General features: G+C 39.0%; 2 protein-coding genes and 1 pseudogene across 6 annotated transcripts; 2 read left to right on the top strand and 1 right to left on the bottom strand.

Moving 5' to 3' along the window:
• Positions 1-568: 568 nt before the first annotated feature.
• On the bottom strand, positions 569-7,282 carry LOC108898185 (leucine-rich repeat and immunoglobulin-like domain-containing nogo receptor-interacting protein 1; annotated as a pseudogene).
• Positions 7,283-9,523: 2,241 nt separating this feature from the next.
• Positions 9,524-16,666, top strand: LOC108898157 (cathepsin K). 5 transcript variants are annotated; one of them, XM_051067073.1, is made up of 8 exons: positions 9,524-9,543; positions 11,300-11,420; positions 11,494-11,616; positions 13,712-13,864; positions 13,965-14,189; positions 14,629-14,794; positions 15,416-15,521; positions 15,615-16,666. In XM_051067073.1, the coding sequence occupies exons 2-8, from the start codon at positions 11,301-11,303 to the stop codon at positions 15,712-15,714; spliced, it is 993 nt and encodes a 330-aa protein (XP_050923030.1). In that variant the 5' UTR covers positions 9,524-9,543; position 11,300; the 3' UTR covers positions 15,715-16,666. The 5 variants fall into 5 exon arrangements, with proteins under 5 accessions (XP_050923030.1, XP_018553554.1, XP_050923034.1 ...); XM_018698038.2 differs by lacking the exon at positions 9,524-9,543 and adding an exon at positions 10,059-10,227; XM_051067077.1 differs by lacking the exons at positions 9,524-9,543; positions 11,300-11,420 and adding an exon at positions 10,061-10,227 and having other exon boundaries at positions 11,467-11,616; positions 13,716-13,864.
• A 618-nt stretch (positions 16,667-17,284) lies between these two features.
• Positions 17,285-19,620, top strand: LOC108898158 (cathepsin S-like). Its single transcript, XM_018698039.2, is given in 9 exon segments — positions 17,285-17,343; positions 17,771-17,892; positions 18,079-18,201; positions 18,418-18,432; positions 18,434-18,568; positions 18,665-18,889; positions 18,994-19,159; positions 19,281-19,383; positions 19,478-19,620. Coding segments are annotated over 8 exon segments (981 nt in total). The 5' UTR covers positions 17,285-17,343; positions 17,771-17,778; the 3' UTR covers positions 19,578-19,620.
• The last annotated feature ends 161 nt before the right edge of the window (positions 19,621-19,781 follow it).

Raw genomic sequence — 19,781 nt, 5'->3', positions numbered from 1 at the left:
CAGTGCAATTGGTGCCATGGGTTGGTGCCTGGCACTCAGAGAGCCAATGAATCGCCATGGCAACAACATGACTTGACTGAACCTCCTTATGGCAGTTCGGATGAACGTTATGATTTTTGTTATTTCGACGAAAATTTACATTACAATGATAAAAGCTTTTTAATGTGTGCCCACTGCGTAGGAATACCCTATGCCTTTACTTAAATGTAATCAGTTTGACATGTTTATTATGCCCTAACCACAAAACGATATCATCTACTGCTTTGTAGCCATTGCAAAGTGCTCTGGATCACTACAGATATGCTCACAATCTTAAGTCAAATTTGTTTATAAAGATTAGGGAGGCCCATACATGATAGTTCATTTATGGACAGATTAAAACTAAACTAAAGCTGTTTGTCTACCCTTGTGGCTCTTCCCTGGTTGCTTACAGTGTTTTTCCGACCTTCTAGGATCATGTGAAAAATTATCTAAAAAATCAGCACAGATGTGATGCTTACTGCATCTGATGTTTTTTGTGTGTATATTTTGGACTGACAAATAAATAAGCACACCAAAATCCACAAACTGACATTTCAAAAGCACAGTCATTTTATTTAATGTTGCTTTTTGAAAGAAAACATATGGAGGGATTTAAGGAGAAATACAAAAAATAAAAAACAAACATACATTACATACATTAAAGAGAGAATAGTAATAAATATGACAATGTCAGAATACCAGCAAAAATATAAAATCAAATTAAGTTGAATAGAAATGACATGCCATAAAGATACATGTTGTGTTAACCTTAACATAAGGTTAACATTCCTATCATTTTATTCTAGTTATCTCATGGCTGCCATCCTAGGTCCAATAATTATTTCACCTAGTAAGTCTACTATTTAATTTCAACAAAACAAGCAAATAAACCATAAGCCAACTAGGCAGGCCTATAAACTGTTTTTCTGTACAATCTCTATACTGCCTTTCTATATATAGACATATATATATAGTAATAATAATATATAATATTTGCACTAAGCAGTTAACAGAATAATTGATATCTCTACATTTTAATGTTTTATGCTTGAAAGCAGCACAGTTAGTTGTACATTTCTGTCTTTTTCTTTTTGCTGGCAGAAATTTTAACTAAAATGCTCACATTTATGCAAATGTAGATGGTCAGACTGCTGCACACATGTTAACATGCTACTAAAAGTCAATCCTACTTGTTCATTTCTGCCTAGAAATTAGGGTTTTAATGTCGGGTAGTACATTTTACAGCTGTCAAACATTTCTTACATGAAGTTATATCATATTAGTTTCATGGTGAACCTGCTTGTCTCCATATAGTTGCCTGTGCCTCCATTACTACTTGACATGGCACTTCGTGGCACATATGCGATTGTGGCTGTGTGTTTTATTTGTCCTTTGCTCTTACTCCAGAAGAGCATGAAAATGAAACATATGCTCACAGAGCTGAAAAAAGAAAGAAACCCAATTGTCGCTGCTATCAGTAATGTCTTGACGTCAAATGGGAGTTTCTGATTTCCATTCACACCTGGAGATGCAGACGGAAAGGCAAACCAACCTTTAAGAAGAAAGGGGTTTTTAGACGATGATGGAAAGGCGCGGACATGAAGGCTGACAGGAAGGCTGTCATTTCCTCCTGCATTAGAAGCCATGCAGAGATAAGTACCACTGTCTTGAGGCTGAGCATAGCGAACCTCCAATGAACCATTAGAGAGCACCCGTATTCTACCAGTAGGTGATAAAGGTTTTAGTTGTGGGCTCAGCCAGCTTATAGATGGCAGAGGGTCACCTTCTGCGTTGCAATAAAACACCACTGTGTGTCCCTGATCTATTCTCACTTCTTGAGGTTTGCGGTTCAGGATTCGAGGTTGCCGACAGGTGAGCAGACCCTGTAGCTCAACTTCAGAGAAGTTGAGAAAATTCCAGCCCTGCAGCCTGACAGAGGTAGTGCAAGTTGGCGAACGCCCGCCAAAGTCCAAGTACAGACGTCTTCGTGCCACCCACAGCAAACGGCAGTCGCACACCAGAGGGTTGTTATCAAGTCCCAGAGTTTTTAGGGCATCAATCGATTGAAAAGCACCTGCCTCAAGTGTGGTGAGAAGGTTTCTAGATGCATTCAGTAATTTGAGATTGAATAAACCCCTGAATGCTCCAATTCCAATGTGTAGCAATGACCCCCCGACCAGATGGAGTTCCTGGAGCCGGGGTAAGTCTCCAAGAAGGTTCCCGTGAATATAAGTGATTGGATTAAAGGAAAGGTCAAGGTATACAAGATACACAAGATGATGCAAAGGGACATAGGGGACGGCACTGAGGTTGCAGTGTCTAACAGTGAGGGATGTAAGATTTAGGCCAAAGAGACTGTTTCCTGACAGCGTCTCCAGGGAGGGGCAATGAGAAATGACAAGTTCCTTGAGGCGCACTAAATGATGGAAAGAGTAGTTTGGCAGCGTGGTGAGGCCCAGTTGACGAAAATGAAGGCTTCTCAGCACACTAAGCTCTGTGAGCGCCTCTGTCGGCACAGCAGTGAGGTTGCAGCCATCAAGGTGCAGCTCTTGTAGACTGGTTAGTCCAGTGAAAGCTTGATGAGAGATGAAAACCAAGTCATTATCTGTTGCTTTAATACACTGCAGAGCCGCCAAGTCCTTGAAAGTAAAATCTAGGAAAACAAGAATCTCATTGCCACTTATGTCCAGTAACTGCAGGTTTGGCAAACCAGCAAATGCTCTTACAGGAATAATCTTCAGGCGGTTGCGAGCAAGACGTAGAGTTTGGAGACTCTGCAGGCCGAGGAAGGCTTCCACTTCGAACTGCTACCACAAGGTTGTCACTTAAATCCAAGTCTAAAAGTTGTGTTAAAGCCCGGAACTGCTGCTGCACCAGAGTTTTTATAGGTATTATAAGTTAAGTTTAGTAGTTTAACATTCTGTGAGAGATCAGTGGGCACTGTGCTAAGTTGTCCATGAGAGCAGTTCACCTCCAGTAGCTCTGTGTTGCAGCGGCAGGACTGAGGACACTGCCAGCGAGTTTCTGACTTCAGTGCCACCCCTGCTGCCAACAGGTAGAGAACTCCCCAGCACAGCCGTTGGTGGACGGCAATCCCCTCAAACATCTGGTGGCCTGCCTGTATGTATGTGTGAGAGAGAGGGGAAGCTGTGAAAAGAGTGAGAGAGTGGTGGTATTTACTTGATGTCACATTGAGACAAATGGGGCAAACACAGGGAGTTTCTTAAAATATAATTTCTCACCTCTTTGCTAACAGGAAGTAGCTTTTCATAACCAGACTGTTGCTGATGGGGGGCCCTGTCTTCATATACTTCTAAACTCTGAAGAAAAAATGAGACAGAAAAAGAGACACAAAAGAAGATGTCAGATGTTGGCAGAGGGTGATGCTGATGCTTGTCTTTGTCAGACTATGAATGTCAACAATTTCACTTTGCATGTGTTGTTTACAGCACTGGATAATAATCTACAGAGGTAAGAGGGTCACCCATCCAAGAACACCCGCATGCACAGTTCCAGACAAACCAAATCAGTTTGCATCTTCAAAAAAAAAAAACCAGCTAAACTAAAAACTTCTATTCCAGGTTTTCTTGCAAGAATTTTTGTTTTTGTGCTGTTTTGTGCTGCAGAGGGGGAAAGTTTTGCTTACAAAAGCACATTCCCCTGCAGTTTAAACAAACTACTAACAACATTTTCTGAAGATTTTGGTTCTGTAGCTGATTTGTCTGATTTGACTGTAGCAAGAGTTTGTATGATTGAAGTAGGTTGGCTCTGACTTAAGCACTGTAAACCTCTAAACAGCTTCCTTAACCCACTGTTAATTAAATCTCTGACCTCTATAAGACCAACAGAAATTGGAGTTCAATCAGCAGAGCTTATCTCCTTCTATACAACTTTGTAGATCATGTAACTTTCTGTACGACTGCATGCATTCATTTCATTCAGCCAGTTGGACTGTTGTTGTGGATTCAAGCTGTTTCACCTCTCATTGAAGAGGCCGCGGTCCTGTGGATAGTTTCATTTCAACTTGACAGCTCTACAATAATAATTAATAACAGAGCAGGTTGTCGTTTCACCATTTTTGTTTTATTCATGGAGTTTGAAAGCAGAAAGAGGGAGAAAAACTGCACCACGTGAGGCTTCACATGAACTTAAATGTCCAATTATCTGGGGTCCACAAATACTGTAAACATTGTCTGTCTTTGGGCAAATTATAACATCAAAGGAACACATATTCACTAGCAGTTATTACATTCAATATTATATATTTTATTTATTTAGAAGCTCTGATCACTGTGAAAGCAGATTGCTGGCTGATTTAAATGACTTCTTCTGGCAATTTGGAGTTTGTTCCTCATCTCTCTCTCTCTCTCTCTCTCTGTAATCTATTTAGCTAGATAATAATGAGCAAAAATGTAGCAGCAGTATACTGACAAGGATGTCTGGTGGCCTATAAGGCTAAATATTATTCTTAGTTGTGGATTCACTTTGTGACAACACCTTCACTTTATATGATTTAGTTTTTTATAAGATGATGGTTTCATAAAGTGTTCAGACCCCATCAGACAGAGATCATATTGGTTTTTTGTCATCTACATTTCATATTATTTCTTGTAGGATGCTTGATGTAGGAAAAAAAAACCTTTTGTTTTTTCATTTAAGAAGGAAAACCACCAATACATAGTCAATATGAATATCATCACAATTCATCTATTTAATACTTTAAAGGGTCATCTTTCACATATTTTTATAATATCTATTTTGCTCTAAATGTGGTCGCATCAACAATTTCAGTTACATTGTTTCAACCTTTTAACTGTTTCAACTTAATATTTTCTCAAACATGCCCATAACAACAGTGGTTTGCTGCAGCAAAGGGAGAGCAAGATCTTTTAAACTTAAAATTTCAGGTGTTAATAAAATAGTAGAATAATGCTATAATATCATACTATCATAATGAAAAACTGTAGCAATAATAATAGCAGCAGAAGTTGGAGGTCAAATGCTAAGACTGTGTAGGGCACAACTTGTAACATTTGCTCATCTCATTTTATTTGGACAGTAGCTAAACCCACCACTAGGGAGCGACAAAAGCAGAAATATATTTTGCATTAGTTTGAAGAAATGTGGTGATGCTGTCCATATACAAGCATTTCCTAACACTGCGTAAGGGTTACTGAAACTGTAAAAAAAAAAAAAAAAAATGTTACCATCACATTGTAATCACACTATGGCTTTATGACAAAATCATTCATTCATGTGTGATCATGTAATGTGAACATATAAATAAACATCTGTCTCTTCTTACATGGAAACAGTAATCTGAGGTTATGAACAAACTATAAGTTTGTAAAAAAAAAAATGACTCAGGGATCAGATCCTCAAAAAAAAAAAAAAAAGAAAAAAGTGTGACTTGCAGAAATGTACTGTTCAAATTTCTGAGAGTGATAGAAAAAAAATTTAACACCTTCTAGTGCGATGCCACCCTCAGTGCTGGCAGCTCTCCTCACATGTTGTTGTGCTGAAGGATGCAACACTAAGAGCATGTGTGAACAGGGATGGAGAAAGACAGACACCAGTAAGGCAGATTTCAGATACATTTATGACATCCTCCACAGAAAGCTGTGATTATAAATGTAAAAATATCAAATTACTCATGCTCACTAAAGCTTAAGAGCTACATTTATTGTACACTTTTTCTCAACCCTGCAAACTAATTCATTCTGGTTCAATGCTGATGAAATGATTTTCCACATAAGTCACCTTGTCTTGAAACTCGTGGAAGCCTAAGAGACCTACTAGGTCTACTAGTCAAAATTTCAGCAAACAATAACTCCAGAGTGAAGCAGGGTGAAATTATCTCTCACTGTATCTAAAGTCCTATTTTTCAGGCAGCAATATTATCTTGACACATTTATTTGTATGAATCTTGGGAGTATAATGTGACTGCTGGTGATGACAGCAGTTCCCCAGGGTGTGTGAATGATGGAGGCTGACTCCTGCTGAACTCCTCTGAGAGTGCACATGCTGGAGAGTGAAAATGGTGCACAAAGGTGAAATTGCAGTGATTTACTGCAGCTTGACAGCTTCAATAACTCAAATATAAAAGCTGGTAATCTAAAAGGGAGAGAATTACGGTAATTTGTAAAGAAAGGAAAGGAAAGGAAAATCAAGTATTGTAACTCACCGTCTCTTCAGGCTGGAGGGCTTTTTATTGTGATGGCTCCATTTTCACAATTTTGTAGTGAAAAAACAAAACACAAGAGTACATTTGCAAGTGTAGTTTTTCCCTGTGATTTGTCTCTGGGTAAATTGTTGATAGAATTTAAAGAGCAGAGTACATCTATTAATCAGTCAAGCCCAACCTCAAAACTTTTCTGTTGCTCCAAAATACATCCAAATGAAACCTGCAACGAGAGAGGAACAGACAGATGCATCATAACAAGAAAGCTTCATCCTCCCATTCTGAATTTCTCAACTCCAGTGGAAGTCCAATGTGATTGCTGCGGCAGCTCAGTTTCCCCCTGTTGCTTTCGCTGTCCTCATGGCAACAACAACCTGGCTCATGGACGAGCGTGAGCGGCTCCGTGCATGCTGGGGGATTATATGCGCTAGCTCCTGGACTTCATCCAACACACTGCACTGGATGACAGGAGGCAGGCACAGGTCAGCCAAATGCAGAGATTTAGGAGCAACACACCAGATGGGAATGATTTTATTAAGCAGACACTTAAAGAAATAAAGGAATATCTTCTCTCTGGTCTGTCAGAGCCATTTGATGGTTTGATTATAATCGACCTACCTTTGTTTTTGTCTATTAATATAGGGCTGTGTTACGGGTTAAAAAAGAACCTGTCAGATGTATTTACACTATTTGATTATGAGTATCATGATGCAAAAACACCATTACAACTAGTTTTCATTTCACTACGAAATCCTTACATTTTGTTAATTCTCTCTAGTTTAAAATTGCTGACAGTGACTAAAGAAGATTTTCCTGAACAGGTGGAATTACTGCACTATATTTCATTGGCAAACAGACAAAATGAGTACACAGATGGTCTCTGCAGCGTGGAATAGTAGTATAATACCTCTGCAGTCCCGATGGTGTAACATATTCCAGTCACGCCAGGCTGTAGGTCAAAAACAGGCTATTGTTTCTCTGAATAATCTGGGCAAGATTGTAAACACAACCCAATTTCACTCCTGTGGTGTTCACATCACTCTCAGCTCTGCTCGTTCCCTGTAAAACAACAAAATGTCAAAATGTCCTGAAGAAAGGGGACAAGAACGGGTACCTGAAATATTTCAAATGATGCAGTGCGATGATGAAATAACAGCTAAAAATAGAAATAACAGTAATACTTAACTCTTACTCCAATTAGGAATATATCATGTACCATGGTGTAAAGGAGGGGCAAAGCAAATTGACTGGTCACATTCAACAACAACAAGGATATTCAAAGTGTTACACAGGACACAATATGTGATTAAGCTAGAACATAACAGAAAGAAGAAGCAGCAGACAGATAAGCAAACAGATAAAACAGGAGAATAAAGTTACAGCACAGTGCAGTCTAAACAGTCTAACATTTATTTTAGTTGTCCATCTTAATCACACATCATAAATGAGTGAGGTGAACATAAGTATTCAAAAGAAACCCAGATGTAGTGAACACAGTAACTAAGGCTACAGTGAACGTGATTTGAGTGAAGAGACTGTGTTGTGTTGTTTAACACATCAGGTTAACTACAAAGTTTGTGGTAACAGACAAAGTATCATGGTCATTTTCAGATGGAGCACTTACTTAGGGTGAGAGTTCAGAGATTTCACAACTTGTCTCTCTAGCAATGTTCAGAAATTATTATTCAAGATATTTACTATTAGTAACAGTATCAGTGAAGGAGCAGACTATAATCCCTGTAAATACAGTGTGAATCCTTTGTGTTTTTCAGTGGCCCATTTTGCCCTGAGTGGATTCTCTCACAATTATATAACAAGTGTTTTTGAACACATCAGCTGATTCAATTCAAATTTAGCATTACAGTAAATCTATGTCAAGTTTCAATAAGAGGTTGTGGGTGGTAATGTCTTTAATGCATTTAACATTTGCTGACTCCTTGACAAGAAAAACGCTTTTCTTCTCCCCCCGTGACTGAATATCATCCCACGTCTGTAAAAGACTTGAATAATTGGCTGTGGGCCTCATAAATATAACGGGCGTTAATTCATTTGTGGATTTCTACATTTGTGTTTCAGCTGTTCTCTGCACCCACACTGCTCTCCTTCCCCTTCTTAATTCAATTTCTCAAACACTTTGTTGTTTAATTAGCAAACACTCACTTCAGAGTCAATAAAAGTGAAATTAAAAGAAAAGAAACAATCAGGTGTTTGAGTAGAAATGCCTGCCTCTCTGCTAAGATGTAGGATTATGTGGTATATTGACACAAAAGGTGCGTGATCACCACAGAAGAAGAACCGGTGCTGAGTCAGGAACTTACCATCTGGTACCTCGGGGGAACCTGCATCTATCAGCGAATCTCCATCCAACCCCGGATTCAGAGGGAGCAAAGATCAGAGACGGATGCCAAATACAGCTCCGGCCAAATCAAAGTTCCATGTTACATAATATCCCCCCGTCTTTTTATTATCATATTGTTGCATCATTTCTGCTCCCTGTGGTGATGGCTGCTGTGATGTTTCTGGGTGATTCCCTCTTTACAAGTTTTTTTTTTTTTTTTTTGACTTTTTTTTTTTTTTAAACTTTTTTTGACTTTTTTCCCCACCTTTATTAGATATAGTGGAGAGATAGCTGGAAATGAGGGAATAGTTATTATTCATTTGCTTTCTTTGATTTGCTTTATAGTAAATGAGAAGCTGGTTAGCTTAGCTTAGCCTAGAAACAGGGGGAAACAGCTAGCCTAGCTTGGTCAGCAACTCAACAGCAACTCTATAACTTCTGTTGTGAATTGCGCTATATAAATAAATTTGACTTGACTTGACTTGACTAAAGCTCACTATCAATATATTATCACATTATAACTAATTTCTTTAATCTGTATAGAAGCCAAAGTGTAAAAATGATAAATTGTGGTTTAGTATTGGGTTTTGTTGCCTGGCAACCACGAAGTGACAACAAAATACTAGTCCAGGCCAATAAATAGTCCAGCACATGTAATGGGCAAGTTCTGCTGGTACTAGCTGTTTCCAGGCTTTGTATTAGCTTAAAAATACATTTTAAAACTACACAGTTGTGTTTTGATACATTGCTTGATTAAAAGAAACTGTAGGGTAAGACATATTGCAATCACATTATGCGCACATCTTAACTACTATCCATCATTATGCCCGCTTAGAAATACTCTCCAACTGAAAACTACCACAGCCTCTCGCACAAACAGGAAATTTTGAGCAAGAATTCACAGTATATGGCAACACATTAGCCAAGAAACAGCCAGAGCTGTAACTGTCCACCTCAACTTCCCACCCTGCACAAACAACACGGTCAACTCCCTAACAACAGGGTGAGAGCAATTTTTTGTTCCCATTTATGAATCCAGTATATCTGAATGTGAAAAGCCTCAATGGTGCTGCTCTCATCACAAACTCGGTCTGACACTGACAGAAATTAGCAGCATCATTAGCAGCAAACTTGGACTGTGGTTTCTCTTTTTTTGCCAAATACCCAGCCTGTGAGTCATCTCTTCAGTTTAACCAAATGTGATGTCCAACATAATTCAGTATGTTGCTGAAGTGATTAAAACTTTGTGGGAAATGTTGATGTATTATTAAAAAATATTGATAAAATTGATAGATTATTAAAACTATTTAAAATTCTTCAAACTATCACTGTTTTGTAATCACAAATCATTCCTGGATTCGCTAAATAATTTCTCAATTTATCACTCAACGTTTCACATCCACTTTGTCACTTGTCCTCCATAGGCACTTTCATTTACATATATTTCACCCACGTAACGTTTGTCACTTCCACCTCTCATACTGGAGGGGTATTTTAGGGCCACTGCAGCTGGCAGCAAATTAGACTCACATGACATGAGCCAGAGAGTAGATGCGCTGAAAAACATTGCGGTGTTCAAGGAAACTATACTTCCTCTTTTTAAGTGTGAACAGCCTCTGGTTCGTTAAAAAGCGAGGTGCAATTTCATGCTGGGACAGAACAACCCTGCTGATTGATCTGCAACGAGGTAAACTTATTTGCTGTAACAAATTTTGATTGTTTGGCTGACTTCCTGTGCGGACATCAAATGCCTGCCAAAGTTTACGACTGCGTGGTGTGTGTATGAGTAAAAGCGAAAAGATTTGCAGAGAAAGAAGTTCAGAGATTACAGTAGAACAAGTTTGAACTTCTCCTTCCTGAGGTGTAGAAACTTTGAAAAGTCTATAATGTAAACTAGACGTACAAACTAGACTCTTAACTTTGACATTGATGCTCTACCTCACTGCCTTCAGTTATGTACCTATGACTACATTTGATTGTTGTATGTAGAGCACTATATTGTGGTTTTAGACTTGTTAGGCTGAACTGTGCACTGTGGGTACATAGCTCCGCCTGTAATGAAGGTTTGTGTAAATATTTTCTACTGCACACAAAGACATTGTGAAAGAAACTGATCAGCTGCTGATACAGACACTGACAATCTGGGGAAGTTTAATTTCTACATAGAGATGTATTATACTTGAACTGTTTAGTGAAGATGTTGATACACTTGGTTTACCACCATGCTTGCGTCATTGTAAATTTAGGCTAAATTAGAGCTGCAACCTGTTTTCACTATTAATGGCTCAACAGTGTGCAGACCATAGCTACAGTATCATTATGGACTTGTTCTCAGAACTGTTTTGTGGGAATTTAGGGGGTTTGTCCACCAGGGGGAGTTTACTTTTTACAATTTACAAGAAGCACTGCTGGATATCTTCTAACTCAAATATTTTATTTTAGATTCAATATATTTAAATTTGGCTTCTTTGAGGCCAACAAAAATGGATTCAGTACTTCTGCATAAAGATCAGATTGCTTGTTTTGTCTAACCAGCAAAACCCAAAAATACTGCTGTTTACTGTCACACAAAGACAATCCTCAGGAATAAAAAACTGCGAATAGAGAATGTTTGGCATTTTTGCTGGGAAAAGAGACAATTAATGTGTTACTGACTAGTGAATTTCCTGCCAGTTGACTAACTGATTAGTTGAGTAACACCAACATTAGGGTCATATCTGCTCACATAAAGTGACCAGTTTTATTTTTTTCCTTTTCAGGATGCACATTTTACATGTGGTGTTACTTTTGGACTTTCTAGTCCTCGGCCATTCTTCATCTGCTTTAAATAAGATGTGGGAAGAGTGGAAAGTCAAACATCACAAGGTTTATGATAATCAGGTAAGACTTTAAAAAACCTTTTCTCCCTGCTGTCACACACACGCAGATCATAGAGTCAGCGTTGTCGTTTCAGACGGAGATCATCTTCAGGAGAGCAGTATGGCAGAAGAACATGCTCTTGGTGCTGACACACAACCAGGAGGCCTCAGCAGGAAAACACAGCTTCACTTTAGGAATGAACCACCTGGCGGACATGGTAGGATCCTGCTCCAACACGACAGCTTGTGTTTTTAAGTTTCTGTTGCTGAGAAAACAGGCTCTTCTAACTTTTGAGTTTTGGATCATGACAGACAACCATGTTAGATCTTAATCTGAATGATTCTGTGAATGATACTGCACAGGAACAACACTGCCTTTTCCCAATACATAAATGTCAGTTTAGATATGCAGATTATTAACCAAAAATACATAGGTTTATTCAAATGCATATCTACACCTGTTATATTATGTACAGATGATTTAAAATAACCAAGCAAGTTTATATCTGCTTAACTGTTGGTGTGAACTGTTGAAATCCAGTGGTAAACTTAGAAAAACTGACCTCAGGACCAGGTAAAGTCTGACTCAAAGAAAACAAGGGATAAACATTACTGTAATTAAAAAAAATCTGATCACAACAGAGACCACTTCTACCATTTCAGAAAAGTCTTCTGCTAATTACATGACAATAGTAAACTGTTTGGATTACTGCCTGTTAAATATAACCACAGTTTCTTGGCTGGTTTGCTCCCAAATTAAGCAGCACTATTGTATACATCCCATGACTCCTAACTCACTAAAGTGCCTTTATGCTGAGAGCTTAAGACCCATCTGTTGAATAACTGAGGAAACCTAATAATCCGTGATTGAGAATATTCAAGATGAAGGAATTTGCTCAACAACAAAGAAAGTACAGTATCAGAGTGGAGTTTGTTTAGGACAGAGCTGCATCTGAGAGACCTCTGGTGGATACAAACTACATGACAAACACTACAGCTCAAACAATGGTCCTCACACATCACTGCACTCCCTGCCAGGACCTGTGCAGAGAAACACTTGGGAGTGTGTTCACACACATTGACCTTTGCCTTTGATACAAGATGGTCAACTGACCAATGCTGTTAATCAGCATTAAAAACCTGCACCCTGTGAGCTTAATTTAAACCCTAACCTATAGAGCAGCTCTAATCTTCCTTTATACAATCTGATTAATTTAATCCAGTATAGGCTGGGCCAATCTGGACAATCAGGACTATTATATGACCTACAGTACATCTGGGAAGAGTAATAAAGTTACATAAATTTGTATGTACATATAAAAACTGTTAGCAAATATTAATATTGTTGTTCTGGCATGGCAATTTCACTTACAGTAAAAAAAAACTGCTGGCTTCAAAGTGGATAATATAGTCATGACTCTAAAAATAAGAAAATCACTAACATCTGCTGGTGTATGTGTACTAAAGCATATAATAATTAAGCACTGTGGAAAAAAATGCTGCTTTTTAAAGGATTAAAATTACGGAGGGAGGCCATTTACAAAGCTGCACAGGAAGGTTCTGGAAAGAGGACTGTTTGTATGTTGAACCTGAAGATGGCAGGAGGCCTGAGGAACAGAGCCTGTATGGGCATGATGTGACGTTAACACTCTGCAGGAAACTGGCAACAATGTTTGGGACACACTGGAGCTTTTGGCCTCCAGTCAGAATTCTCAGAGGACAGTGTGTTATAGCTGCCTTGGAGATAAACGAGAGGACGGCTGAAATAATGTTTTTAATCTGTGGAGAAAAAAAGGGTGATGAGAGAGGTGTTATGATCAATAAAACTCACATCTTACACCAGATGGTTTCAGCAGGATTGCACAGCAAAGATGAAAAGGCAAAGACGAGAGGTGCTTGACCTTGTGTGGCCTCATAATAAACAAAATCAAGCTGATGCTGGATTTATAATCAACTTCTCCTGCAGGCAGAAGTTGCTATTTTGATAAGAATCAGAGGAAGCTGTGGTTAAGTTTAAGATTGCTTGAGGGACAGCGTGTGCAAAATAAAATATCACAGATATTATCATAAAGAGTCGTAGCCTGTTGGGGGACTGGGAGGGTGGTGGAACCAGTATCGTATATATCCCTCAACTGAGCCGTTTCACTACAAATAGTCCATAGAGAACATTTTAGAAGAGGCTGTTAAATTTAAGATGGACTTTTAACACAAGGACATACTGTGGCTCCAAATTTAAGAAGAGTGATCATTGATCTTGGACAGTGCAATGTTTCTTTCACATGCATTTTATATATTTACCTCTTTTCTGTTAAGACAGCTGAGGAGATCAACGAGAGGCTGAACGGCCTGAAGCTGGAGGAGCCGGCTCATTTCACAAATCTCACTATTAAGGAAGTGAACAGCTTATCAACGCCTCAGAGCATGGACTGGAGGAAGAGCGGCCTTGTCAGTCCTGTCCAAAACCAAGTAAGATCAGCTGTCTGAAGTGTAATGAGCACATTAAAGCTAGTGCAAAACCAGTGACAACACACATAGTAATGTTTTGCTTTGTTCTTTGTTTTTTAAGGGATTATGTGGGTCCTGCTGGGCCTTCAGCTCTATGGGAGCTCTCGAGGGGCAGATGAAGAAGCGAACAGGTGTCCTCGTCCCTCTGAGTCCACAGAACCTGGTGGACTGTAGCACCAGTGATGGAAACCACGGCTGCAGAGGAGGATACATCTCTAAAGCTTTCAGCTACGTCATCCGTAACGGAGGCGTCGACTCAGAGAAATTTTACCCCTATGAACACCAGGTTGTCATCTGTTGTTTCTTTCTTTCTCATTTGTTTCTTTCTTGTTTGTTTGTTTATTTGTTCTTTGTTAGCTCCTTTATTTCTGGCAATAATTTCAAAATAAAATTCAGAATAATGCAATGTGTCATTCATAACTTTAGAGCTAGAATACCTGTTTTGTCAAATGTGTTAAAGAGTAAAGCAGCTCTGTTTTTAGCCAACGTGATGTAAGAATCACTTATTTATTTTTAGACTGTACATATGCAGTGTGATTGCATGAATAATGTGTATAATATTCTGTAGAATAAAGGGATTTGATATATCTTTCAGCTATTAAACAAATTAAGATTCAGAATATTCATAAACTGAGTTTCAGATTAAAAAAAAAAATCTATAAAATATGCGTAACATCCACCTGTTTGATGATAATGTATTTTATAAATCTCATTTCTGTTTGCAGAATGGGAAATGTCGCTACTCTGTCAAAGGAAAGGCTGGCTACTGTTCTAATTATCACATCCTCCCACAAGGAGATGAGCGGGCTCTGCAGGCTGTGGTGGCGTCAGTGGGACCTGTCGCTGTGGCCGTGAACGCCATGCTGTCATCTTTCCATCTCTACAGAGGAGGTGAGGCTGAAGGCTTCAGAGTGTGGAGGTGTCGCGCACAGACACTGGTTTTAGTAGCTCGGAGCCAAGGCTTTCTGCAATTACAACATGGTTCACTCTGCTGAAATCCTGTTATTCCAGCATTTATACTGCTCCCAAAATCAACTGTCAACTTAATTTTATTGTTACAACTTTCCACAAAATGACTCAAAGTTTATAAAATCTATTGTAAAGGTAATGAAGCTTTACATTTATGATATGTCTATACTGTATATACTTGTATTTGAGTTAGGATGAGTTGACAGATTATTCCAAGGCCTATGACTCTTAATAGTTAATAATTTAATCAGATACTGACAAATGTTTAAGGTCAGCTTCATCTGGCACGTCAAATATAATTTCTTTGGAATGGAAATTGTCAGGAGTGAACAACAAAATCGGAGCGGTGTGACTTCACAGCATAAAATGAACCGTTACATTTAGCAGACAGAAACTCTGTATCCCCTAAAGCTACAGAAGCCGCATTCACTTATCAAGGGACACACAACGAAATAATAATTTCTTACACAAGTGTCCAACATCAGCAGACAGGTTTTCTCAGCCACTAATACTAATACTTTACTAAACCTATGGATCTTTTAGGTTTATACAACGTTCCCGGCTGCAACCCTAGGTTTATAAATCACGCCGTCCTGGTTGTGGGCTACGGCACAGACAGAGGACAAGACTACTGGCTTGTGAAAAACAGGTGAACTTGTCTCCCCACATGTGAAAAGAGATATGTGACTTACCATTAGTTGCCTACAATAAAAGTTTAATCTGAGTGTTTCTGTGGTTTCAGCTGGGGAACCATGTGGGGAGAGGAAGGCTTCATTCGACTTGCGAGGAACAAGAATAATCTCTGCGGCATTGCTAGCTTTGCTGTCTACCCTACACTGTGACAGTGTGACCCATCACCTCTCTTGGTAGACTTTAGGTTATTTAATTTAATATCAGAGACCAGATGTTTGTGGTTCTTATGTTTGACACTGAATATACATTCTGCCTGAATGTCAAAAATACTGATAAAAAGTACTAAAAAAAGTTAATTTTACAAAAATTGCATCTGCTTTGGCAGCCTCTCTGTGATTTTTTGAATGGGTATTTATAAAAGGACAAAAAACATTGCTTGCTTTAAATCTTTAAAATGTTTTTGTGATTCTATAAATCTTTTTGATTTTACACTGCATTTTATAGATTTGATGTTTATTTATATATTTATATTTTACAGAGTTTTAAAATATACTTAATAGATTTAATAAACCTCTTGATGATAATGGAAGAACAGAGATAGAAAAGTAGTATTAATGTAAAGCTGTAGCAGTTGTAGCAAAAGTAGACTAGTAGCAGAGCCAGCACCCATAATATCAATAAAATGATTTGTATTTTTATCAGCAGTGGCAGGACAGTAGACCAGCTGTGGCATGGTCCACAAAGTGGCTAAACTCACTGGGGCTCCTTGTCATATTTCAGAGGTCTAACAGTCATTAGCAGTTCCACCAATACAATAACTTCTCTCATGGTTTCATTTAATTTTTTTATTTTTTTATTTTTTTGGGGGGGGGGGATTTACTGATTTGTGCAACAGAACTTAGTTTTTTTCCCTTCCAAACTCACACCCACTGGACTAAACTGTATAAGACACAACAGTTAAATGCTTCTTGTGTATTTGATGCATCAACATTAAAAACTGATATTATGCAATATGATAAGTTTGGAGTCAGACGCAAGTACTTTTGATGCCTTGATATCCAATTGATGCCTTAAGTATATTATGTTGATAATATTTTTGTACTTTTACTTGTGCCATTTTGATGCATTTCTCATACCTTTAATATATTTCTCTATCTTTTACCTCTGTGTTAAGGTCTTGAGTACTTTTTACACCACATCTTTTTTAGGATAACAACAGTGTTATCCTTAAAATGGCAGTGTGAAATGGATTGTTCATCGTGATTAATTCCCAGAGAATTATCCCCTGAATCTGGCAGCTTCCCCTCAGCTTCATGCAGCTTTACATGGAGTTTCATTCTTTAGCTGTCTGATCTGCCATTTCACTGCTCTGATTCATTCTCTTGAATTGCATTGCATTGTGAAGCTCCAAAAACCCAACATACACCTCCTGCTCAGCACCACACAGCAGACAGACACGGTTAAGAGAATAGTTGGTCAACATAGTGCATTAGCATTTAGCAGCTAAGTTGGTAGAGACCATAAAAGAGCTGAAAGAGAGTGAATATTAGACTTACGTTTATCGGGTCACCAGACACACCCACTCCACATGAATGATAATGTTGCTTCCATGTCTGCTGGATGTCTTAATATAGGCAACTGCTTGCTAACAAGTTAGCCATGTTAACTTCGCAAGCACTGCTATGACAGTGCTGTGGTCAAGACTTGTTTCCGCTGCCCCCACGTGGTCAACTTTCAGTAATTGCAGGGTTAATGAGTTGCAGCTGTGCAGTCGGTAAGTAGCTGATAAATTCAGTCTTCTAGCATCAGCCTGGATTTTCCCCAGGTCATCTGCTCAGGTAGGTCAAGTGAGGAAATTTCATGTAACTGGTTTTAGTTACTGTTTTCCACATCAGTGTTATGTTTATAGAGCCAAACACTGATCTTGGGCCACCTGGTAGAATATTGCTGCTATTTATTTTGTCAAATTATATGAACTGTGAACAATCTGAAAATTATTGGAAAAAAACCTTTGTGGATAATTTCCCCCTTGTACGTGCATTAAAATACACCACCTCTCACACTGCTGTGCTTGTATAAATATTCCTCTGCATAAACTCCACTAATGTATTTCAGTTTGATTTCCAATGCTTCTAAATGTTGATTATTATCACCTGGATGTGTTTGAGTCTGCTGCAGCTGTCCAATCAGAGTGTGAGCAAGGCCTGCAGTCTGTTTTTTTTATTTATTTATTTTTATTATATGACTCTAGGTTCTTATTCCCAGATCCAAATATGTTTCGGAGCCTGCTTTTCTTGTGTGGATTTGCAGCGGCCGTCATCAGTTCAGAACTTGATCGACACTGGGACCTATGGAAGAAGATGCATAAAAAAGTGTATTCTCGTCAAGTAAATGTCTTTAATCCCTGTCAGCCTAAACACTTGTTTTTGTCTCAAAGATGTCTTTGTTTTTTCTGTATCTGTGGTTCAGACATTGTCCTATTAAATAATCAAATCTAGGTCTAGGTTTGAGTTTTTTGTCACCAGTTTCCTGCACTGGGATATACTAACGCTAATTAATGCTCTGTGTTCCAGATTGAGGAGCTGGGTCGCAGGCGGATATGGGAAGAAAACCTGAAAATGATTAATGTCCATAACCTGGAAGCATCCCTGGGTTTGCACACCTATGAACTGGCAATGAACCACCTGGGAGACTTGGTGATTAGACTACATTTACTTATTTGTTCAAAACTGCTGTGTATGCATAAAACCATGCCAACAACACATGTACGTAGACTTCTTTTTTTTTCTCCCCCATAGTTTTGGGTTTACAAGTTGTCACAAGTAACTGAAAATCACAGAAATATTTGTCCTACCCTGAAGTTGACAAACAGGTGTAGAGTGCTAACAGAACTGACAAATGTCTTTATGTAGACCACTGAGGAAATCAAGGGATGCTCTAACGGGCACCATCGTGCCCTCTGACCTGGAGAGGGGTCCTTCCAGCTCCATCACAGTCAATTCATCTCCACCAGTGTCACTGGACTGGAGGGACAAAGGCCTGGTAACTGAGGTCAAAATGCAGGTGAGGTCAACTAACACAGAACATGAACATGTCTTTTGTGGTGCTGGTTTAGAAGATTTTGTCAACCTTTTCACTGATAGGCCGCTTCATCTCTAGGGTTCTTGTGGCTCTTGCTGGGCCTTCAGTGCAGTTGGAGCTCTGGAAGGGCAACTCAAGAAGTCTACAGGTATCCTGATGTCCCTCAGTTCTCAAAATCTGGTGGACTGCTCCAGAAAATACGGCAACCATGGATGCAACGGTGGCTTCATGACCAATGCCTTTCAGTATGTCATCATAAACCAAGGAATTGATTCTGATGCAGCCTACCCCTACACTGGCAAAGTGAGTCAAAAGGTTAACCAATACGGGTTAAAATTCCAGATGCTGTGGTTAAACAAGCTTCTGTCAAGACCTGCAGTAAATTCCCCACACGACTTTCTTTTAAGCGTGGTCAATGCAGGTATGACCCACTGTATATGGCTGCCAACTGCTCCAGCTATGCCATGCTACCAGAGGGTGATGAATTTGCATTAAAAGCAGCCTTGGCTCACGTCGGCCCCATCTCTATTGCAATTGATGCTTCCAGGCCAAAGTTTGTCTTCTACCGTCACGGTGAATAATTATCACCTCCATTTAACATAAAACAAGTTTAATCTCAGTTGGGCATGAGGAAGTGAGGCTTTCTGTCCCATGATCAGTCTGGTTTCAACTTCTGCTTCTTGTGGCCCAACAGGTGTGTACACTGACTCAACATGTACGCACAATGTGAACCATGGAGTACTGGCTGTGGGTTACGGCAACGAGAGAGGACACGACTACTGGCTGGTCAAAAACAGGTTGGTCTGAAAAGTGTTTGGATTTAGGAAAATGATGGCTCTCAATTCACGTTTCTTCTTGGGTTTTTATGATGTAAATATGCTTCAATTGTAGTTGGGGTGTAAACTACGGAGATGAGGGCTACATCAAGATGGCTCGGAACAGACGCAACCAGTGTGGCATCGCTCTCTATGCTTGTTACCCCATCATGTGATCAGCAGATGGCCTAAGCTTGCTTTTTTTTTCTTTTTTTTTTTTTTGACTTGCTGTAAATCTTGAATAAATTATTGAATCTTTATAACTTCTGGATTTCTTTTATCCAACTGAAGAGTTGGAGATTTCATAATATTAAATGTGAGTGACAGCATCCACTGTGTTTCCCTATCCAAAGACTGCAGCCACTAGATCAGTGGTTCCC

Source organism: Lates calcarifer, linkage group LG3, assembly GCF_001640805.2.
Source record: "Lates calcarifer isolate ASB-BC8 linkage group LG3, TLL_Latcal_v3, whole genome shotgun sequence".
Taxonomy (NCBI): domain Eukaryota; kingdom Metazoa; phylum Chordata; class Actinopteri; family Centropomidae; genus Lates; species Lates calcarifer.
The sequence above is the reverse complement of the archived record's forward strand: the minus strand, read 5'-3'. Positions and strand labels throughout refer to the sequence as shown.